This window comes from Schistocerca serialis, chromosome 8, assembly GCF_023864345.2.
Source record: "Schistocerca serialis cubense isolate TAMUIC-IGC-003099 chromosome 8, iqSchSeri2.2, whole genome shotgun sequence".
Classification (NCBI taxonomy): Eukaryota; Metazoa; Arthropoda; class Insecta; order Orthoptera; family Acrididae; genus Schistocerca; species Schistocerca serialis.
In genome coordinates, this window is record NC_064645.1 from 281,557,915 (window position 1) to 281,582,343 (window position 24,429).

General features: G+C 37.8%; 1 protein-coding gene across 3 annotated transcripts in view; it reads left to right on the forward strand.

Moving 5' to 3' along the window:
• Positions 1 to 24,429, forward strand: part of LOC126416306 (polyphosphoinositide phosphatase) — a 181,799-nt gene that overhangs the window by 3,924 nt on the left and 153,446 nt on the right. For 2 of the 3 annotated variants that reach the window (XM_050083966.1, XM_050083967.1), the window contains exons 3-4: positions 6,880 to 7,032; positions 22,753 to 22,960. In XM_050083966.1, coding sequence (XP_049939923.1) covers positions 6,880 to 7,032; positions 22,753 to 22,960 — 361 coding nt within the window. The remainder of the gene's footprint in view (positions 1 to 6,879; positions 7,033 to 22,752; positions 22,961 to 24,429) is intronic. The other variant, XM_050083968.1, reaches the window with a different exon arrangement.

Genomic DNA, 24,429 nt, shown 5'->3' on the forward strand with positions numbered 1-24,429 from the left:
ATCTCACTACCTAAGTTGTGTGTAACACCACACCATTCACGAAGAGGGTACAATGGATTGCCTGTCTCATTTGCCGTTTGGGATATTGGGTGCAAGTTCTGTGTGATGTAAGAGTTAAGCAGAATGATTGTCTTGTGCCGACCACACTTCATTTTGTGAAAAAGCTGGCAGGTTTCAGAGATGTACAATTGCCTACTGTCCTATTGGTTACTGCTATATTTGTATTGAAGTAATAAAGTGACTGAAAGCTACATTTTCACAGGCCAGCTACCATAGCTACAATCAATCAGAGAACTATTTTGGTCATGCTTTCCATTTGTTCATCATTTCATATCATTTTGTTACGGTTTCAGTTGCCACAGTCAGTTGCGGATTATTCTTGTGACCGTTAATGTAACAGTTGTAATTAATTTTCATTGTTTCAAAATATGCAGAAAAGTGATAAACTATTACCACCCTGCTAAGCATACTCAATACTGCTTATTAACAGGCAGGGTGTGAATGTATCCAAAATCGAAATACCCAGCTTTCCTGTCACAGCCATATTCTGTGTGCAGATGAACATGACCTGACATCGCCCCCTCCCATGCTTGACTTTGTCACATTGTTATTTTAAGGAGATATCGTTGTAGACATCCTGGTCTAAAGAGAATGTGTATCAGAATTTTGAATGCAAAACAGTTGGACCCTTCTGGAGGACAACCACTGTGCTTCACAGCTTTTGGCAAAAAATTATAACTGCAAAGTAGGAATCACTACAAAAGTCAACTCTTGTCTTTCCATACAACATCCATCCCACATGCAAGTAACTTCGGGCATAGCCCAAGAGAGTTTTATAGGACCATCACTTTTCTCAGTATATATAAATGAAATAGCACTTAGATAATGTCTGAAGTTCCATGAGGCTTTTTGTTGATTATGCTACTGTATACAGAGAAGTTGCAATGCTCGAAAACTGTAGCAAAATGCAGGAAGATCTGCAGAGGACAGACACTAAGTGCAGGGATTGGAAATTGACCCTCAATATAAACAAATATAATGTATATCTAAAAACAAAGATGATGAGACTTACCAAACAAAAGCACTGGCAGGTCGATAGACACACAAACAAACACAAACATACACACAAAATTCAAGCTTTCGCAAAAAACGGTTGCTTCGTCAGGAAAGAGGGAAGGAGAGGGAAAGACGAAAGGATGTGGGTTTTAAGGGAGAGGGTAAGGAGTCATTCCAATCCCGGGAGTGGAAAGACTTACCTTAGGGGGAAAAAAGGACAGGTATACACTCGCACACACACACATATCCATCCGCACATACACAGACACAAGCAGATGGACAAAAGGAAAAAAGGACAGGTATACACTCGCACACACACACACATATCCATCCGCACATACACAGACACAAGCAGTCTGCTTGTGTCTGTGTATGTGCGGATGGATATGTGTGTGTGTACGCGAGTGTATACCTGTCCTTTTTTCCCCCTAAGGTAAGTCTTTCCGCTCCCGGGATTGGAATGACTCCTTACCCTCTCCCTTAAAACCCACATCCTTTCGTCTTTCCCTCTCCTTCCCTCTTTCCTGATGAAGCAACCGTTTTTTGCGAAAGCTTGAATTTTGTGTGTATGTTTGTGTTTGTTTGTGTGTCTATCGACCTGCCAGCACTTTTGTTTGGTAAGTCTCATCATCTTTGTTTTTAGATATTTTTCCCACGTGGAATGTTTCCCTCTATTATATACAAATATAATGTATTGTACATAAATAGCCAGAAAATTCCATTATCCTATGAGTTCATAATTACAGAACAAACACTGGAAGCAGTGACATCCATAAAACACATGGGAATATGCAGTGAATTATAATTGAATAACAATATCCAACTAATCATAGGTAAGGCAGTAGCTTCCAAAACCCTCATTCGATCAATACTTGAATGGTGCTCATCAATCTGGGACCCATATCAGGTAGGATTACTAGAGAAAATAGAGAAGATTCAAAGAAGAACAGCATGTTGCATTATAGGTTCATGTAATAAAAAAAAAAAAAAAAAAGGTGTCAGAGATATGCTCTGCAATTGCAGTGGTAGATGCTTCAAGATAAACATTCTGCATCATGATGTGGCATACTATAAAATTTCTGAGGGTGTATATTCTCAAAATTGTTGACCAATATACTGCTTCCTCCTATGTATATCTCATGAAAAGACTGTGAAGGTGAAATTAAAGAGATTTGAGCTCACACAGAGGCTTTCCAGCATTGTTCTTCCTGCAAACCATTTATGACTAGAGCAGGATATGGGGGAAGTGACAGTGGTACACAAAGTACCATCCGCCATACACTGTAAGATGGCTTGTGTATTATAGGTGTAGACGTAAATATACGAGGGTTGCCCAGAAAGTAATTCATTGCATTTTTTTCTTCAACAATTATTTATTGAACATAATGAAAATTACACACATGACAGAATGGTGTTTTATCTACATGCCATATTTTTCCATGTAATCTCCATATTGTTCCATGGTCTTCCTCCAGTGCGAAACAAGGGCATGTATGTCCTGTCGATGCCAGTCCTTGTTCTGGTGGTACTTCACTGTGCGTGTCACTTCCTCATCACCCTAAAATTGTCTTCTACAAATGGCATCCTCACAAATGACAATATCAGCGTACTGCAACATGTCAGGTGTGACAGCCATGGGTGGTCTCCCCGGCCATTGCAAATCAGGAGCTCCACCGAACCTCCTCCTGATGACCTCACCCTCCGAGCCCTGTGATTAACTGTACTTCTTTCCACAGCAGACACTCCATAGACTTTGCACAAGTATTTGTGAATATTCCCCACAGTGTTTTTCTCTGCAGTGAAAAGTTCAATGGTGGCACATTTTCTTGTAACGTACATCACCTACAAATGCAATTTTGAAACTGTCCTGCAGGTACACTATCTGTCAGAAATGACTGAAACTTGGCGTGCTCACTCGGGAGACTTCAAATAGTACATATATAATGTTTTGCATTCATGGCATTGTTTTCTGGGCAACCCTCGTAGATGTAGATCTAGACTGCAAATAATGGTGCAGTATAAGAGAGAATAGAGAAGACACACTGCTGCTGAGAGTGGACTGTTGGCTGAAAGCTTAAATGTATAGCAATCTTTTTGTTGTGCCTGACTGTGAGTCGACATCTCCTGTATACAGTGAATGGCAATCTATCTTTTTCATAATATTATCATTATGGACTTTCAATTATCATCTGTTAGACTTGTGTAATTAACTTCTTTTGTTATCTACTTTAGAAATAAATAAATCTTCTGTAACAATAAATTAAAATTTTCCATTATTCCACAAAGCTAAACAATAATAGTTCTTGATAGAAATGAATATAAGCATGAGTTCCTGATTGAGTTTGATAAAAATCCAAGAACAACTACTTTGTTATTCATGCATATTAAAACTACACTACTGGCCATTAAAATTGCTACACCATGAAGATGACGTGCTACAGACACGAAATTTAACTGACAGGAAGAAGTTGCTGTGTTGTGCAAATGATTAGCTTTTCAGAGCATTCACACAAGGTTGGCGCCGGTGGTGACACCTACAATGTGGTAGCAATGAAGTGGGGTTTTCCCATATGACAATTTCACAAGTGAATATCAGGAATCCGATAAAACATCAAATCTCTAACATTGCTGTGGCCGGAAAAAGATCCTGTAAGGATGGGACAAACAACGACTGAAGAGAATCGTTCAACATGACAGAAGTGCAACCATTATGTAAATTGCTGCAGATTTCAATGCTGGGCCATCAACAAGTGTCAGCGTGCAAACCATTCCACGAAACATCATCGATGTGGGCTTTCAGAGCCCAAGGCCCACTCGTGTACCCTTGACGACTGCATGACACAAAGCTTTACACCTCGCCTGCGCCCGTCAACACTGACATTGGACTGTTTGTGACTGGAAACATATTGCCTGGTCAGACAAGTCATGTTCCAAGTTGTATCGAGCCTATGGATGTGTACAGGTATGGAGAAGACCTCATGAATCCATGGACCCTGCATGTCAGCAGGGGACTGTTCAAGCTGATGGAGGCTCTATAATGGTGTGAGAGATGTACAGTTGGAGTGATATGAGACCCCTGATACGTCTAGATACGACTCTGACAGGTAACATGTAAGTAAGCATCCTGTCTGATCACCTGCATCCATTCATGTCCATTGTGCATTCCGACGGACTTGGACAATTCCAGCAGGACAATGCAACACCCCACACATCCAGAATTGCTACAGAGTGGCTCCAGACATGAACATTATAGAGCATATCTGGATGCTATTCAGAAGAGATCTCCACCCTCTTACAGATTTATGAACAGCCTTGAAAGATTCATGGTGTCATTTCCCCCCAACACTACTCCAGACATTAGTAAAATCCATGCCACATTGTGTTGCAGCACTCTGTGTGCTTGTGGGGTGGGGGCCCTACACAATATTAGACAGGTGTACCAATTTCTGTGGCTCTTCAGTTTAGAACCATTTTGATATACCATTACAGACCACCAAAAATTTTGTCTATCCTAAATATTCAGTATTGCAACATTAGTGATTATTACATGGTAGAGAGGGTGTTATTGGAACGTCCAAGCAACCTTTCACATGGGCCTCAATATTAACCAAATTTGCTCCCTTAATATAATGACGACTGTCAAACAATGGCATAGGGCAAGGCTGATCATCTAGTGGCAGACCATGCCATTGAGCCCAATACTGAAATGGCTGCTATATAACTTTGTCATCTGAGGTATCCTCCCCCTTCCCTTTTTCTTACCTTGTCATTGGCACCAGCTTCTCTGCATTGCTTAGGTAGGAGCCAACACTCTTAACACATTCAACAATTCTTCTCCTGGCCTCAATACTTGCTAGTCCCAACTCTAAATCCACCGCAAAACTAGTTGTCCACCTCTCTCTCTCTCTCTCTCTCTCTCTCTCTCTCTCTCTCTCTCTCTCCCCCCCCCCCCCCCCCTCCCTCCCAATCCTGTCAGCATCTCACTCCTCAATGCTTCATCCTGGCCTTCTCAACTTAGTTCAGTTTATAAGTGTATACAGTGCCTGATTACTAAAAAAGAGGTTCCAGTAGTGTGGCACTCTGGAGGGATGTTTTTGAAATTTTGGCTTCTTAAAAAGTTATATTAACACTTTTCTGTGCATTTTGAAAGTGCGAATACAATGTTTGAACTGATAAAAAATAAAGCTCCACCGTACCACATTTCAAAATCTGTGTTTTTTTTTTTTTTCTCTGCATCTGAGGTACTGGTACGGCGTACCAGTGTGTACTGTCACAAATCAAGCATTGGTTTTATAAATCTGTGAAGTATCCTCCACAAAGTTCTCTCCTACGTCTTCCACTTCTTCAGTTTTTATTGTGCACCCCCAAATGCACAGTTCTATTTTATGTGGTCATTTACTGATCAGTACTTCCACAATACAGCTGTTGATTATCTGTTCTGATAGTGTGTTTGTGAATTACATAACCAATTAAGGAATATTCTAGAGCCAAACACCAAACAAATTCAAGTGCCATATTAATTACATGTGCTAAGTTATAATTAATTTGCCATATTTTGTCAGTGTTAACTTTCTACACGCTTTATCATGAGGAATTTGTGTTACTTTATAGGCATGCTTCCCTAGATGCTAGCAAGTGCACTTGTATTTATGGTACCCATTCAATAATGCCAATGCCGTAAATTGATAAAATGTCACACTTTATGTAACAAATTTAAAAAAAAAATAGTAAATAGTTATCTCATGACTGCAAAGACCTTTAGCACTCCACCGTACTAACAGTACATTTTGATCTGCATGTGTGTGTCAGTCATGTAGGTGCTACTGTGGTTAATTGTGACAAACATACATGGTACTGAAGAATTAGTTGTTGGCACCTGCATGTGCTGTCCATTCAATTCCCCATAAAATTCTGTGTCTCTAAGTGTGACATTTCTCTTAGCTGTAGTGCTTTGCGTGTTGAAGAAGAAAGGACAGCATACAGTTTGTGGGATAACACTGTGTACACTTTCACTCATTGTCAGTAATATAGCTTTCCGTGCCTTAAAATCTACTGCACTACCACCTTTATTTGGTGGTCTTATTGATTGATTAGTGTGTAATTGATTAGTTATTGCCTGTATAATAAGTGTTATTTTGATGATCTGTTTATTGAGTTGTTGTTATTGTTGCACAACAGACTATAGCTGTACTTATGATATTTTAAACTATTCTTCACAGCTGTCTCTTGTTGCATCCTTTTGTGTGTTACACTTCACTTTTATAAAAATCAGTTGTAATATTAATTCAGTTTTTATTGTACCGCAGGTCATGTTCAGATACAGGCCTGATTTTTTTTCCACTACCTACTTAACACAATACTACCACAAAATATAACACTAAATCAGATGTCATTTGCTTATGTTATAGGGTGAAAAAACTTGTTACTCATTTGCATCTGTTTCCCGTGTTGCTCCTGTTGGTAAATGACGAGCAAGAAAAAAGTATTTTTATCAGTATCTCTATTTCAGTTATGTTATTACACCTTCAGCACCCATGCATAAATATTGCCCCACAACACAGTATGTCTATGGTGTAAAACTTTTAATCTGCCTTGGCAGGAATTTGCAACATGTTATATCAAAGATTGCTTCTTCCACTTGGACCTCTATTCTCAAACAAGCGGTCATATCTTTTGGCACACAACTTTCTTATATTTACTTCAAGTCTTTCTCATTTTACTGGCAGTAGCAGATACTTAGCTTTGAAGATTTGTATCAGGATGAAATTCTTTTCAGTTACTTGGATTTTGCTGTTATTGCATTTTGTTTACTTTGTGGATTAGGGAATAAAGTAAGTGAAGATGAAGTTGCAACAGAAGATGTAAACACAGACATTATAAAAGATTCCAGGACACATCAGTCAAAAGTTTCCCTTTGGCAGTCAGTTTGGAAGCGTGATGTTTTCCCACGACTAGTGCCAGCATTTGGGTTACTTGGTAAGGGTGAGAATTTCTACATCATGTAACATGCTTTGCAGAATTGCTTGTTCGCTTTAACAGCTCCCAGCTGTATACGCATCCTCTGCTGCTTGTTGGGTGAAGGGTATTTGTACAAATGCATTCTCATGTGTATCCGTTGTAGGTGCTTGTAAAGTGTGGAAGACTTTTAGTACATGGCTGCATACATTTCAAACATGTTAGATTGATTTAAAAGAGAGTCTCTCCTCTTTTAACTCTTATAGAAACTTGAGTGGAGGGATTTTTATATACATTTATATACATTTTGTAGAGAATCGATAGGCAGTTTAGTTGTCTCATAAAATACAACCACATTATGTAACCAATATGGTCACTTATATTCATGAGTAATTTATTCTCCAAATTTACTTTGCAGATGTATCTCTTTTTTGAAATGATGTGTTTCCATAATACTTTCTGCAGTAGTATTGTTACTTTGAGCAGTAATTGAAAAGCCTCAAAATATTTTGAAAGTGAGTGGTAGTGGTGAATATTTGTCAGCCTTCAGAGATTGTATTCTTTTCATAGTAATTCGTATTATGCTTTCATAATGCAGTTGTATGATGATTCAGATTTTTTAGCAAATTTTGTGTTTCCAAAGACTTTCAGAATTTTATACCAGTGTGAAATAAACTGAATAATTTAAGGTAGCTAATGTTTATTCTGTATGTCAAAAATCATACAAAGATATTATTCAGTTTACAAACAAACATACATGTATATTCAGTTGTTTACCCAACTAGCTTATTTTGTGTACTTTTATTCCCTATTGCCTAACAGAAGTATGCCATGCTGTAGTGCAGTTATGAATATTAGGTGAAGTATGTACCCTACAGAGAGCTCTACACTGTTTCCCACTACACTTTTATGTAATGGTGGCTGTGACTGATAGTATACACCAGCTTTGGATGAACTTTGATATACACAACCACAGTAATAACACAAATTTTATGCCCTTTCTGTTTGCCAAAAAGGAAACATTTATTTTGGTATAGACAGGCTATCTACATGTATCAAGCAAAAAATTGGGAATCTTTGCAAATTCAGTTGAGAATTTAATCAGTGTCTTGTTCAAAACATACTTTATAAATTTCAAAGACTGGAGAAAGAAATTGTAACCACTCATCATATTAGTCAGGCATCAACAACTGACACAATAGTCCCATAAACAAGACTGAAGAACGATTAACCTCTCATGGCTGACTGAATGTTGCTGAGCTTTTGAATAGTGTCCTAGTGAGTTAAATACCATAAAACACATGCACGCATACAGATGTTGTCACTGTAAACAATGCAATGTTCTTTATAGTATTTTGTTCATAGTTCCCCATCATTCAGAGGTTACTAGTCTCAATTTTGGAAGGGCTAATTCCATGGAAGTGCAAAGGTAGCAATATCTGTTCTCACAGTATACTCCAGAAGTTGCTTTGGTCACTAGATGACAGGGAATCAAGCTCTCATGAGAACAAGAAAAAATCATCTAGACCAGACAGTGCAAAATTGCATAATTTACCTAAAATTTACCTGAAAGCCTCAGAAATGTTCACAGTCTTGTTTAATGTCTCAACTATATGAGGAGTAGTTACTTTTTCTCCTTTTACTGTTCGTATTGTACACAGGGCTCCTCATGAATTACCTTGCTAAGTAAACTCCTAGATTGCAAGTTCACTTTAGTAGTGCTATTGCAATAATTTTCATTGCAGACAGGCATGCTATTATTATGAGCATAAATAACTGTTATTGTTTGACACTTATCAGCATAGTCATAAATGCAAAGCATGTGCTAGCCCATGAAAAACCGATCGGTGTAACTGCAAAATCAACAACTTTTCCAAGGTAATGGCCTTGCTGCTAATGATGTAAGATGTTCAGTTATAACCTTTTTAAACACAGACCAAAGAAGATTCTCATTAATGATAGTTAATTGTTATTAAAGCCTTCAGAAGTGTTGTGTAATAATTTTTTATGTTAGTTTGTCCTTTGTTCAAATTATGGATTTGGTAATGTACTTGAACATAGCTGAAACCTTATTACATGATTAGTGCATTTTTAAAAAGACTAATAAGTAAAGTGTCATGTGGTGCTGATGGACCATAATGAAATCTACAACTGTCTTTGTATTCAAATCTTAAAAGAAAAATTCATTTGAGAAAGATATGAAATTACACAGAGAGAGAGAGAATGGCTGGGCCATACTTAATAAGAGGAGAGTGCCACTCCTTTCTAACCTCCTCCAACCCCCTTCTCTTTCCTCCCTGAGGAAGTAACTAATAATTCCTAAAAGCAGGATTAGTGTTTTCACTTTTAACTGTGTCTATTGGCAGTACTAGAATTTTGCCCTCTTTATATTGAATGAAAAAGATAGACTTCTACTTACCATAAAGATGACAAATCTTTCTTCAGAAAAGAAAACACACACATTCATTCACACAAGCAAGCATATCTCTTGCACATATGACTGCCATTCCAGCAGTTAAGCAAGCACACATTTTTGTTAAAAGTTGTTATTTTTAATGCGTATGAGATGGTTCCTACCTAGCTCACAACATTGCATTTTTATCAAGTGATGGCAGAACCAACAGCACAGTGTTACCAACAGCATTGCTTTCTTTTGATACCAGGAGGTCCTTCATTTGGTAAAATAAAGGTAAGAGGCAGATGAGACTGTGTGTGTGTGTGTGTGTGTGTGTGTGTGTGTGTGTGTGTGTGTGTGTGTGTGTGTGTGTGTGTGACTCAACATCTTTGCTATATGGAAAGTAGCAATTTTGTCGTTATTTCATCCTGGGTTTTACATTGTTTGAAGAATAAATTAGGAAAGTCACTCAAAAGCATGGGTCTGGGGAGCTAGAGTAGAGCAGGATGTGAGGGAAATAACAGCAAAAGTGTAGAATGAGACAAGATTTAATAGCATGAGGAACCAGATACGATGAAGATAGCCCCTTTAAGAAATATGGAGCGAGGGGGATCCTGTAACACGTATTTACAGCTTGCACTCTACAATCATTGCTACCTCACATGAAACATATGGTAAAAGCTATTAGGATTAACTTTACAAAGGTCACTGAAAGAATAAAATATGGAAGCTGCTGAAGAGCATTGGGGTTGAACGAGGCATTGGGGAAACAGTAAAATTCATAAAGACAGAAAACAGTGAAACCAAAATTGGTAATTGCTACCTGCAGGATCAATTATCTCGTACAAGTATGTGAAATCTTGACCAGACTATTGGAAATTTTTCATTTTATAGCAAGTTATTGATTAGCCAATAAAGTGAACCACTTGATCCACATATATATTGAACCAAAGAAATTCATCAGAAACAAGACTGCTGCAATATAGTTAATAGTAGTATGTAAGACCTGACATCATTTGGTGATGGAGATACAGTGATCTGTACTATTTGTTAAATTCCTTTTAGTAGTCTTGATCACAATAAAACATAAAGTTACAATTTGCTGATAACTGTTTTCCGTTGATTGCCAACCATCTTCAGATTAAGTTTGCTAAAGACTCAGTTCTGTATACAGTCTTGGCCACAACACTATTATTACTAAGTATAACTCAGAACATGCTTGCCAACGAAGCTGTACTTAAGTACAGTATTCGCCATATTGTTCTTGCTAAGTGTAACACATCAATAATAATTATAATAATGATGTGTTACATTTATTAATAATTATTGTTGTTATTATTATTAGTGCTAATAATAATAGTAATAATAATAAAAAGACAGAAGGATTCATGATTGCAATACAGGATCAAACAATAAACACCAGATATTACAGTAAGCATATTATTAAAGATCCCAATACCACAACAGATAAATGCAGACTATGCAAACAGCAAATAGAAACAGTAGATCACATCACAAGCGGGTGTACAATACTAGCAAATACAGAATACCCCACAAGACAATGTAGCAAAAATAATACATCAACAGCTTGCCTTACAACATAAACTTAAAAACAACACGTTCCCACGTACAAGTATGCACCACAAAATGTACTGGAGAATGATGAATACAAATTATACTGGAACAGAACCATTATAACGGATAAAACACCACCACATAACAAACCTGACAGCATACTCACTAATAAAAAGAAGAAATTAACACAACTAATCGAAATATCCATACCCAATACAACAAATATACAAAAGAAAACAGGAGAAAAAATTGAAAAATACATCCAACTGGCTGAGGAAGTCAAGGAAATGTGGCATCAGGATAAAGTTGACATTATACCAATTATATTATCAACTACAGGAGTCATACCATACAATATCCACCAGTACATCAATGCAATAGAGCTACATCCAAACTTATATATACAACTACAGAAATCCATAATTATTGATACATGTTCAATTACCCGAAAGTTCCTAAATGCAATATAACATATACTGTACAGTTAAAAGGAAGTGACGCTTGATCAAGGTCCGCATCACTTTCCATTTTTGACCAGACATAACATCTGAGAAAATAAAAATAATAATAATAATAATAATAATAATAATAATAATAATAATAATTATTATTATTATTTTTATGCATGCATGTTCTTACTAGTGATGGTGTTGCGACTAATACTGTACATAGACACTTGGTCTTTAGTGAGTTTAATCTAAAAATGAATGTCAATCAACGAAAATCAGTTATCAGCACATTGTAATTTTACATTTCATTGTGATCACTTCCATTAAAATGTTTTAACAAATAACAGTATGCCCAGAAAGCTGAAACGTGTCTTGCAAACTTAAAACTTGTGTTAGAAATTAACATACAGTATCAATGCACAGTACACACAGTATAACAACCATCTATTCTCCATAAGAGGACAATGTTACATACTGTTAAGGGAATGAACACACTCTGGAATGGCAATTGCTCACACAGACAGTTTGAAGGTTCCTTGATAGAAGGTATTCTCTCGTTCAGTATGGCTCTCTCTATGGTATTTCATGATGATGTTTCTCCTCAGAAGCTTGCATTCTGTATTTAGCTAGTTGTTATGAACTTTTCTCATCAGCACTGATTGTAGTACACTTTGCTGCAAATTTCCCTCACAGTGTCTTGTCACAAGTTTAAACTCACTGAACAATGTACTGTTTCAACTAATGTAGCCTTATTGCCATTGCAGTCACCATTAATATTTCATTGCAACTGACACACTTTATGCCAGATAGTGCCAGGTATAGAATGAAGTCCGTTCCTGACACCACACATCTAGCTCACTTTCTGTCCTCATGTTGATTACAAATATCCACTGTACCCCATTGTATTATTATTTCTATTTAATTTTTATATCTAGCAAAGCCATTGTGAGATTTATTGTAATTCATCCTGCTAGGCAGTTGAGTGTAACCTATTTATGTTTACCTCTGACTACTTAAAGCAGTATACAGCGTCTATCAAAAAAAGTGGAGCACCCAAAAGCAAAGAAAGAAGCAAAGTTGGTCCCACATTGTCTATTGAGGACAGGTCTGGGGATCTTGTTGGCAATGGGAGTATCTCAAAATCACACAGACATTTCACAGAAACATGTGTCATGTGTGGACTTGCATTGTCCCATTGAAAAATGGTACCATGATACTGAGGTAACACGTGAGGATGCAGGACATCCATAACACACCATTGTGCCATCAGAGTTCTCTAAATTACTACCAAGCCATGACCTGAAGTCATACCTGATTGCTCCCCATGCCATGATGCTAGAACTAGCACTGCTGCACCTCTACAAAACATTGGAAGAATGGGACATCTTTCCAGGTTGCTGTCATGCTTACTAACAGTGGTCATTTGGGATAGTGCACCACTGTGATTCATCAGTGAGCAAAATGTGATGCCATTCATCAGCAGTCCATGCTGTTTCTTTGTGCCACTCCAAACACAGCTGTTCATGTTGTGTTGTTAACGGCTGCCTACACGTGGGACAGTTAGACAGAAATTCCATATTCCAGCTACTTCTTGTCTTCAACCAGTGGCGTGGGATGTTCCAGCGAGACCATTACTTGTTCTCAAAAGCCAGGTGCACATGTGAAAGGGTAATGATGTGCTTGTTGCTCAATATGATACTCCTCTCTTGTGAAGGTAAGATGTGTTCAACAATGAATATGCCTGCACTCTTGTTCCCGAACTGTCTGGCATCAGTCCACTGCCATGTATGAAAGCCCCACAAATCTGAATATTGCATGATTTGACCAGTTGAACAAATGGAGACCCCCAATGAGGCCCCATTCAAACTCTGTCAGGTGCTGATGGTACTGTCACATATGAGTATGTGGTATCTCCTTGTCCTTCACAGTGATCACTCACTATCTGTCACTCTTTATCCCCTTATACACCCTTCCAGATCTGGTAACAACACTGAATGTGAACAATATAACTGCATTCAGGTGGTTGTTCTGCCTCTCATAGAGCATTGCAACTCTAATCATTTACGTACCTGCCGATGGTGTGAACATATATGAAGTTTGTGGGTGCTTCAAATTTTTATCAGTCAGTATGTATAAAACAAACACCTGTGAAGATATGGCATGGAAACCCCTTATTGATAGATAGTGGTAAAATACATGAATCAAAGCACCTTGCAGTGGAGAGAGAGGGAACACTATAGTGAACTTGAAAACTCTTGATCTCTTATTTGACTTTCTGAAAGAGTAATCTTGTGAAAGGAAACTTCAATTGAGAAAGCTACTAAATATGAGACTCGGTTACTGGCCATTGATTATATTCAGCAAGCAAAATGTTTAGTACTGCTGATAGACACATACAAAAGTAACAGTTATGGCATCATTTTAATTTTTGAAGTATTACTTCCTTCCACAGGGAGGAGAGAGTGATAGACTGGGGAAGGCTTCCCACCCTATCAATCTCTTTTTCCCTAAAAAAATGTGATTTTGAGAATTGTATTTGTTTTGTTGACCAATGAAAATATGGCAAACAACACTGAAATACACAATTAACATGGTACTGAATTTAAATAATATCATATTTTGAGCCAGTAAGATGCTGGATAACTTCATAAAAAAAGATTCAAACCATGCACAGTGGAACTTCGATTTTACATTCTCTGATTTTATGTTTTTTGTGGTCCTGCACCATAAATTCATAGCCCCTGTGAAAAACCCATAAGATCAATGCTAAAAATTCCCTGATTTTTACATTTTTTCCTGGTAATGTTTAATTCGATTCTAAGTTCTTTCTTGACATCTGGCTTGACTTCATCCTGTTTTCTTCCTATTTACATTTCATGTGACTGAACAAGATATAAGTGGCACTAAAGACAGATGGTTCACACCATGGGTGGTGGCAGAGTTAAGGGAATATTTTAGGCTGTTGTGTAGAGAGGAGATGTGAGAGAGGAAATGCTGATGTAATCCACAGTTGGTGTTGCCAAGCAACTTGCACCATTTAGCTCCACCACACAATTATAATGAACTACTGCTAGGTTGCAGCAGTAATGGAAAAACGAGACATTCGATGCAGTGTTCCGGACTGAGCCAATATGTGATGTGGGGCCCAGTCACCACCTTTTCTTGTGCCACTTACACCTCAGTCTCATCTTTTTCCATGTATTTTTGATATACTGTGGTCAGCATCATTATCAATCGTCGACCTTTTAAATTCAAACACCGAGTCTTGAAGAATATGCTTGGTCATAATTGAGGAAATGTTGTCCATTTACTGCTAGTGAACTTTATTGGTTGGTGACTTGTGGAGTCACACAGTAGCCAGTGCCACCACCACAGCCACCACACAATACTAACACATGTAAAATGAGCTCACCTACTGGAAGTGTGGAGAAGTGACCCTTCAGTGACAGGAGTGCTGGTAAGGGGGAAAGTATTTTGTGAAGTGCTGAAAATATACAATTTGTGCAGATGATGTGCTATGACAGAGATTTCACACAGAAATAGAACAAGGGTTTTGTGATAGCACATTTTAAAGACTGTCATGTTCAAATCTGACATGATGCAGTTGCAACTACATACAGAGCTCATGTATATACTTTCCACCATGCACACCACACACAGTAGATTGTAAAGATTGGCAGCAGTGATAGAGGGCATGAAGCAAAACTTTAGCTCCTGAACTTTCTTTCAGATTTAAATTTTACACAATGTACGTAAATTCCCTGAGATGACTTCTAATAAGCTTGTAATATCAATTGTGGAAGCAAACTCATTTTTCCACATCTGTTTCTCTCTTTAATCCTAAAATAACACTTTAATGGTGGTGACCATACAAAGTGTGGCTCATAAGAAAAGCAATAAATAATAACAGCAATGGTGACAAAGTATGTTATTAAGCAGATGTCCACTAGTTTATGGTTTAACCACTTAGCTGATATGGTGTATTTGGTTCAACATGTTCATCATTTTTTTGCTTTTCTCTGGATGAGCACAAAGGATGATCTCTCAAAAACATGTGTTTTAAATGTATGATTTGTGGTCATAACATGTCGGAAAACAGCTCAATTACCTTTTCTCGACATACCAATTTCAATTTTTCAATGAGTTTTCACTTGCTGTTACACATCTGTGATTTTTTAAGAACTGATGAAATTCATTACCACAAATTATTGTATAAACATTGTATTGTACATTTAATTTCCTTCACTTAGACAGATGTAATGCAAAGTATTGGAGAGGATTGCGATTTTTAATCATATATGCCAATTACATGTGTTTTTGAACATATTTTGGGGGTTTTGGCATTTTCCTCACTTCTGCATGTTCCTCAATTTTACGTATTTTAAGTCTGGACCACACAAAAACTTAAAATAGGGGTTTCATTGTTTCAGTTTTGTTATTGTTTTGAACAGTGCACAACGTTTGTCATTCTGCTACCTGGTGACGGTACCATATAGATCCGTGCTTGGATTACCAGACTACCAAAACAGCCGTTACTGATTATATAAAGACTGGAGCATTGTTGTCAAAAGTGTTTTCTAGGAAAATTAGAAACTATTTGCTGGTCCTGTTACATCTCATCACTATGCTGTCTGCCCCAGAGGGGAGATACTACTAGAGGGACCTTAATGATGAGAGCAGATTTTGTCTTGGTTTTTGTGGTGGCAGTTTCTGAGAGTGGCAGTGAGCAAAAGAGCATAAATTATGAGTGAGTCTCAGATAGCAACATAGAGAACCAGCTTTGGGCATAACGGTGTGACAGTAATTGTAGCCTACAGTGACTGTACAACACTGATGTTGAGAAAACACTGAACAGTGTAAGATATTTCCCTGTCATAATTTGTTGCTGTTCTTGCTATTCCCGGGAGAGCATAATGAAAACTTGTTTGAATTTTCTGTATTACAATTTCTTCCATTCAGGAAAAAAAATGTTTCAATGCTAGGGTTATTTTTAAGCTGTTTCAGAAATTCAGTGACATTTAACTGCATGCAGTCGGCCTCTTGCCATGATGAAAAGTGACTTTTCTTTCCTTTCGTGTTCATGCCACCAGGCACCTGAACACTATTGTCAGTGTTTGAGGCTCCTCTTGCTTACCTCTTCTCAAGATACTAGTAATATCAATAACAGGCATGTTGTAGACTTTGTAATATCACTGTTACCACACACAGACTTTTCAGCAGAACAGTACTTTGCTATCTAACCTAAATCCTGACACCTAACGCATCAAGGTACCACAAAGTGGTCTGTCACTGTTTTTGCGTTGTGTGCCTTATATATTTATTGCACCAATTGACTAAAAAAATGTAGGTTGACAGGGAATATCATGAGGCAACAAGATGTGATGCATAAGTTTGGAGATCCGGGAAGACTGTAGAGGCCAGCTAAGGCTTGAACAAAGTAAGCAAGTGGACATAGCCTGCAGTAGTTATGCAGAGATGATGAAGGTACTTACATGTTATAGTCTGTTGTGGAGAACCGGATCAAACCAGCTACTAGACTGAGGTAACAACTAACAAACAAACAAATTGTTCCATCTTACTGAATTTTTCTTCAATTCCACTGATATTTCAACAACAAGGTAAAAAGTTTGCTTTTAACAGAACATGCATATCAGTAAATTGTGTTATGTGACTGTTGTCATTCTGTGGTGGTTTAGCCAGGGTTAATTTGATCTTGTATCATAGCCGCAATGACTTTTATGTTTACTGATCACGATGCTGATGGGTCTTTCCAGTCATCTCAGTATTATCTTTTATGTAGCTCCATATCACCTTTATACTTTGTCAGTATGGTTGGCTCTGGTTTATTCTTTTCCACTCTGAGGCATCATTGGAACCTTTTAGTGGCTTTGGTTTATTCTTTTCCATTCTGAAGCATTGATTGGCTCTGGTTTATTCTCTGTCATTTTGAGGCATCCTTGGAACCACTTGACGATTTATATACTTGTATTGTCTTTATGCTGCTTTCATAATATTCAGTTTGTTCAGTGTGTAAGCCTTGAGCTGTACTGCAAATAAGCTTATCTGAAAAACCCACTTTTCTGGGTGTTAAGAGATTTCTATGAACAGAAAGAATTCCACTGAGTTATGTGGTTGCCAAATCTCTTTATGGAGGAGTCAGGAAAGCAGACTTTGCCTGCAACATCTAATGGTATATAAAGTCATGGTGAGAAATGGTTATCTGGTTTCCAAAACCACTTGAACAATGTCCATGCCAGAATTCAGTTCATAGCTAAGATAAAAAAGAAAAGAAAAAGAAAAATAACAACAGAAATTCTTCTTGGTTGTGTCAAGCATAAAGCAATAACAAAAACTATAACCCACATCCTTTTGTCTTTCCCCTCTCCTTCTCTCTTTCCTGATGAAGCAACCGTGGGTTGCGAAAGCTTGAATTTTGTGTGTGTGTTTGTGTTTGTTTGTATGTCTATCAACATACCAACGCTTTCATTTGGTAAGTTACATCATCTTTGTTTTTAGATAAACTATAACTTTTGTTGGATATGAACAAACATTACTGTAGCTAACTCTAGATCTAGTGTTAGGTGACGAAGTCATTGACAGAGTAACTATTACAAAATTGCTGGAGATTCATGTTGATGAAAACTTAAATTATTATAAGTAAGCAATGAAATTTGCACAGATGCTCAATTCAGCCTAGTTTAGTCTTACAATTATCACAAACATTTGCATCTCGGAAGTTGCCAGGATGACATTTTTCAGCTATTGTCAATCTCTTGCAACATGTGGAATACAATTTTGAAATTCCACCAATTGCTACCTAGAACAATTTGTTTCATTACAGAAGAGTGCTATCGAAATAATAACAGTCAGTGGGTCAGTCAGTCCTCTGCAGGCTCCTGCAATCCCATATTCAGATTGCTTAAAATACTAATAATATCTTCACCACACACACACACACACACACACACACACACACACACACACACACACACACACACACACACACAAACAAATGTATTTTATATATCATGGCCCACATTGCAGATTTTCAGACAAATGCTGATATTCATAACTATAATACCCAAAATACCACAATATACCATACTCGACAAACAAAAAAAGAGAACACACAAAGGTACTTGTCACATGCTGGTATTAAAGTTTACAATAGACTTCCAGTCTACAGCAAAAAGTTAGGAGAAAAGAATAAATTTCAAACAGAATTTAAAAAATTTCTACTCCAACAAAATTTTCACTCAGTAATTGACTATGTTGGCCAATAACATTTTTCTGACCTCATTTATATAACACAAAACTGATAATACTGTCTTTCAGTCCTTAACTTTTTTTTGTAAGATTTACAGATTTAATGAACAGCCATTGTTTAATGCAACATATTTACTGAGTTGATGTTGTGTATAAAAGAATTTGCTGGTTAGAGAGAACAAAAGTTAAGGCCTATGAAAAACAGGCTAGCAATTCATAACAACTGAAACTTATATGTTATAAATTTGCATTAATATGTATTGTAAGACTTCATATTATTTTGTGTGTGTTACTTTGTATATGTATCTGTTTGACCCATTTCCTTATAATGATTTCACGTAAAATTTGTGTGTACATCTGGACAGTACTCATACAATATTTGTTGTCTGTGGATGGGTAAGTAAATAAATAAAATAAAAACAAGTAAAAAAATATCTGTGTAAACTTACAAAGTCATCACCAGGCCTATATACTATGTGTTGTTGATACCCTTGCAATCTCTTCAAGACAATTTTTTGAGCTGCAGCACATCTGATATGAGATGTACATCTAGAATTCAGCCTAAAGAAAATGAATTTCCGTTAAAGAATATTAGTATCATTGCATACAAGAAAAGTCAACAGACAATTATTACTAATTATACAAGGGTGAGTCAAATGAAAACGTTAAATTTGTAATAACAAATAGAAATTTTGTGCCGTTATCCTGTAAGTTGGTAAGCGTGCTACAAACAGCATGCAGAATGGCCTGTAGGTGGCAGCATAGTGCAGATGCACACATACTGTCGCAGTATCAGTATAAAGATGGCTGCCCCCCTTGCGACTTGCACCAGGGAAGAACTGCTTTCTGTTATTCGGTTTTTGCGTAGTGGAGGTGTGAAACCTATTGAAATTCATCGACGAATGGAGGTTCAGTACAGTGATGCATGTTTGTCGCAGCAGCAAGTCTACAAATGGAGTAGGAAGTTCGCAAATGGTGTGACTTCAGTGGAAGATGCTCCTTGTCCAGTTCAGGCACAACGAGTTGTGACTCCACAGAACACTGCAGCAGATGAAGCCATAGTGGAGGAAAACCGCCGAGTGACACTGAATGACATTGCAGCATATTTGCAGATTAATCATGTGTCAGCACACCACATTGTGCATGGTGTGCTCCAGTTTCACAAAGTGTCTGCAAGATGGGTGCCACGGCAGCTTACTCCTGAAATGAGAGAACGAAGTGTTGATGCTTGTGAAGAACTTCTTCGGCGCTTTGAACGAGAAGGTGATTGCTTCCTGACACGAATCGTTACTGGGGATGAAACCTGGGTTCACTTCCACCAACCGGAAACAGAGAGTGAGCAAGGAATGGCGCCATCCTCTCACCAAAACAAAAGAAGTTTCGAACAGAACCATCAGCAGGGAAGGTTATGCTGAGTCTCTTTGGGATGAAAAAGGCGTCATTTGGAGCATTACATGCCTAGAAGGACCACTGTCACCAGTGCATCATACGCAGATCTCCAAAAAAATCATCTGCAGCCTGTAATAAAATCAGAGCGATGTGGATTGCTGTCGGCAGGTATCCTTTTGCAACATGACAATTGCAACATGACAATGCAAGGCCCCACACTGCCCATACAACAGTTGCAACAATCACAGACCTGCATTTTGAGTGTCCTCGTCATCCACCATACTCACCAGACCTTGCCCCAAGTGATTTCCATATCATATGTCTGGACCACTCAAAGACGCAATGGGAGGAAAGAAGTTATTTTCTGATGAAGAGGTACACCACGTGGTGCATGAGTGGTTGCGCGGACTACCAAAAGAATTTTTTTCTAAAGGAATTTATGCACTTTGTAGGCGCTGGAGGACTTGCATTGAACGTGGGGGAGATTATGTTGAAAAGTGATTCAGCTTTGTACCACTTCTGCATAATAAACAATATTTTAAAAAAATATTTAAGGTTTTCATTTGATGCACCCTCATAAATTCATTAATAAAAGAGAGACACACCACTCACACACACAAGCAAGTGTATCTCATGCACACATGACTGCCAACTCCAGCGTCTCAGGCCAGAATGCAACTATCAGGTGGGATGCAGGCAGCAATCTGGAGGAGTGGGGAAGGGGAAGGGTTAGTAGTATATGGGTGGGGAGAGAGATGAGTGCTGTCTTGTGGATTGTGGAGGGGCTAGACTGCGTAAAGCCACAGTGTCAGGAGGTGGCGGGGCACCAAGGTGTGGAAAACATGAGCAAAAAAAAAGAGAGGAGTGGGGGAAAGATGGGCAGATATGCTGCAAATAAACAGGGTGGGAGAGAGAGAATGGGGAGGAGATGATAGGACTGAGGGGTGAAAATTGTTGGGTGGAGGGTGTGGGGACAGATTGCCGTAGGTTGAGCCGGGATAATTATGGGAACAGAGAATATGTTGTAAGGATAACTACCATCTGTGCTGTTCAGAAAAGCTGGTGGATGAGGGGAGGATTGAGACGACTCGGGTAGTGAAGCAGACATTGAAATCAAGTGATTTCTTCTTTACAATTAGTAGTAGTCTGTTTTTTCCTACATTGTTGATATTTGTACCTGGAGTTTCCATTGTTTGAGTATTGTAACTTTCAAATTAACAGTCTTTCAGCTAATTGTATTATATTCATTTTACAGCCCTTATAAGCACAAAAGAATAGGACGTATGGTCTTTAATGATAATTAATTATATGTACAGTCTACAGAAATAGCTGCTGTTAAATCCATTAATTTGAAGCTATCATTTATCTGTAAGATGTTTATTTGCTTTATTAAGGTTTCATGTGCATCAGCTTCACTAGGATAAACAAGAATAATCAATAAAAGAAATGACATTCAAGTAAAACAACAGAAATGTCACATTGATTCAGTGTCATCCACCACAGATTTATTACTATGTCTCTTTCCCCACATGTTTGAAGTTTCCTTCTTAGTTAAGAAGTCTACAGGAAATAATTTGTGTGTATTATATATAACTGGAAAAATAATTCATGGGTGTACAGCCAGATATCGGTGTTCAATGAGACTGCCCATTGGGCCCCAAGATCCTTCTGTACATACATTAATTATATTGTCATTAATTATGTCATGATAAGCTGAAGAGTTGAATGAATGAATGAAAGCTGAGTAAGGATTACTTGGCCATTGTCATTGTGGCTCAAGAAACCAGTTCATAAACAAATTTTATGGTGTGTAAAGACGTGTATGAAGATAGTAACTGTTCTCGAAAGAACAGATACTGTTGATTGTGCAGCTTCTCTAGAATAAATGATAATTAATTGAAACCCTCAGCTGCTTACAGGTGTTGTTGACATACCTAGATGGGGACAGCTGAAAATGTGTGCCCCGACCGGGACTCAAACCCGGGATCTCCTGCTTACATGGCAGACGCTCTATCCATCTGAACCACCGAGGGCACAGATGAATAGCACGACTGCGGTGGCTCAGATGGATAGAGTGTCTGCCATGTAAGCAGGAGATCCCAGGTTTGAGTCCCGGTCGGGGCACACATTTTCAGCTGTCCCCATCAAGGTATGTCAACAACACCTGTCTGCAGCTGAGTGTGTAAAGACATTTGTGAGCTTCAAGCTTTGTGACTGTGGAGATCTACATTGAAAGATATATATATATATAGAGAGAGGGAAACATTCCACGTGGGAAAAATATATCTAATGAATTTTGTGTGTATGTTTGTGTTCGACCTGCCAGCGCTATGTGTGTCTCATATCTTAAATTCCTTCAATTTTGTTTCTTCTCTGTGTTTTCCATGTATTTTGATGGAGGTTTCTAAGGGGGACACCATGTCATTGAATACTGCTGTCACATTACTGCGCCTTCCTCTTTGTACTTTTTGTGGCTGAGCATAGGGGAATCATGATAATATACTATATGTGCTTGGTTCATGTACATATTATATGTGATATACTGGTCATAGAAATTTACATAAACATTGAAAGATTTTCTTTGTAAAACAAATGAGTTGTTATGCTAAGATACGTGATTGTATGTATTCCATTCTATGTTTTTGTTTTTTTTCCCTTGCTCTGCAGGTTTCATAAGATTTCTGGAAGGCTATTACATAATTTTAATAACAAAAAGACGACTTGTAGCAGTTATAGGACATCACACAATTTACAAAATAGAAGACACTAGCATGATATACATTCCAAATGATGGTGTAAGAATCTCTCATCCCGATGAACCAAGATATGTTAAGATGTTTCAAAATATTGATTTGTCCAGCAACTTCTACTTCAGGTAATTCCTTAACTTTTTTCCAGATGTGCGGAAAAATCTTGACATTGGCTTTATTGTGAAAGACAACACATGACTACCTGAGTGTTAAACATTGTAGGCATAATTCATAGCTATAAGTCAAAACAAACAAACAAACAAACACACACACACACACACACACACACACACACACACACACACACACACAGAGAGAGAGAGAGAGAGAGAGAGAGAGAGAGAGAGAGAGAGAGAGAGAGAGAGAGAGTTACTGTTTCAACTATATTTCAGGTGTTTAAACTGGGAAAAAAATTGAGATCACCACCTATGTAGCAATATTTCAAATATTAATAACCCATGGCCACAAGAAGTCAATAGAATCTGTATTTGATTGTACAATTTAATCCATGCACTTTCTGCAAATGCTTGGAGGAAAATATTTAGTCAGTGGTTAATACGGGGCAATTAAAAATGGTGAACTCAGTCTCATACTTTGATACTTAATGAAGTATACATCATATGTGAAAACTGCAATATCTTCTGTGGCTCTACAGCCCTTATGAAGTATATGTGGGCTATTGTCTTAAAGCCTTATATGGATAACTAATTTAGCAATGGGAGACAGGAGCCTTGAAGAAGAAAGCTGTATTCACTGGTACTAGTCATTGTTTAATTCATTAAGAAATATCCTTGGTCTGGCTCATCCTTAAGTAATTTAAACTTTGCAACCCTCTGAAATTCATAACCAGATATAGGCTAATTACTTACAGTTGCATGTTTTTTGTGTTTGCTCTTCCTTAAGCCATGTATTTCCTCATAGACCTCTTGGTAGTCTTTCCCATATTCCTACCAGTTTATTTTAATCTGATGAGTCCTCCATTTTCCTTGAAAATCTGGAGGCTTTATCAATGGGATAGACTAATATTTCTATTGACTTGTGGACATTCATCCCCCTGCTCATCGGGTTAGCTTTTATTATCACATACCAGTGTTACAAAAAATTTGCATACACCATTGTGAAAACCCAGTGGCTCTTACAGTATTCCTCAATGCTTTGCTCTGCTCCTCACATTGTTCATTGCCATTCTCACCAATTGTGCCAGATTCTCAGGAAATTCATTTTTCTTTTGGTAGAATATAATCTCCTCCTATGCACACAGTCATATGCAGCTTTAAAACTGATGAAATGGTGTGTCCAAATTCCACACTCAATTATTTTCTAGTATTTCTCTCTAGGTAGAGATCTCATCAGTTGCTGTCTTCCTTGGAAGAAATCCACATTGATATAGACATTTCTGTTTCCAAAGATGGTGAGAAGATCAAAAATGAACTACTCACCATATAGCTGAGATGCTGAGTTGCAGATAGGCACAACAAAAAGATTGTCACAAATAAAGCTTTCCGCCAGTATGGCCTTTGTCAAAAATAGATAAAACACACACTCCCACACACACAAGTGCGCACACTGGCTTGAATAACGGGCCATTCTGCTG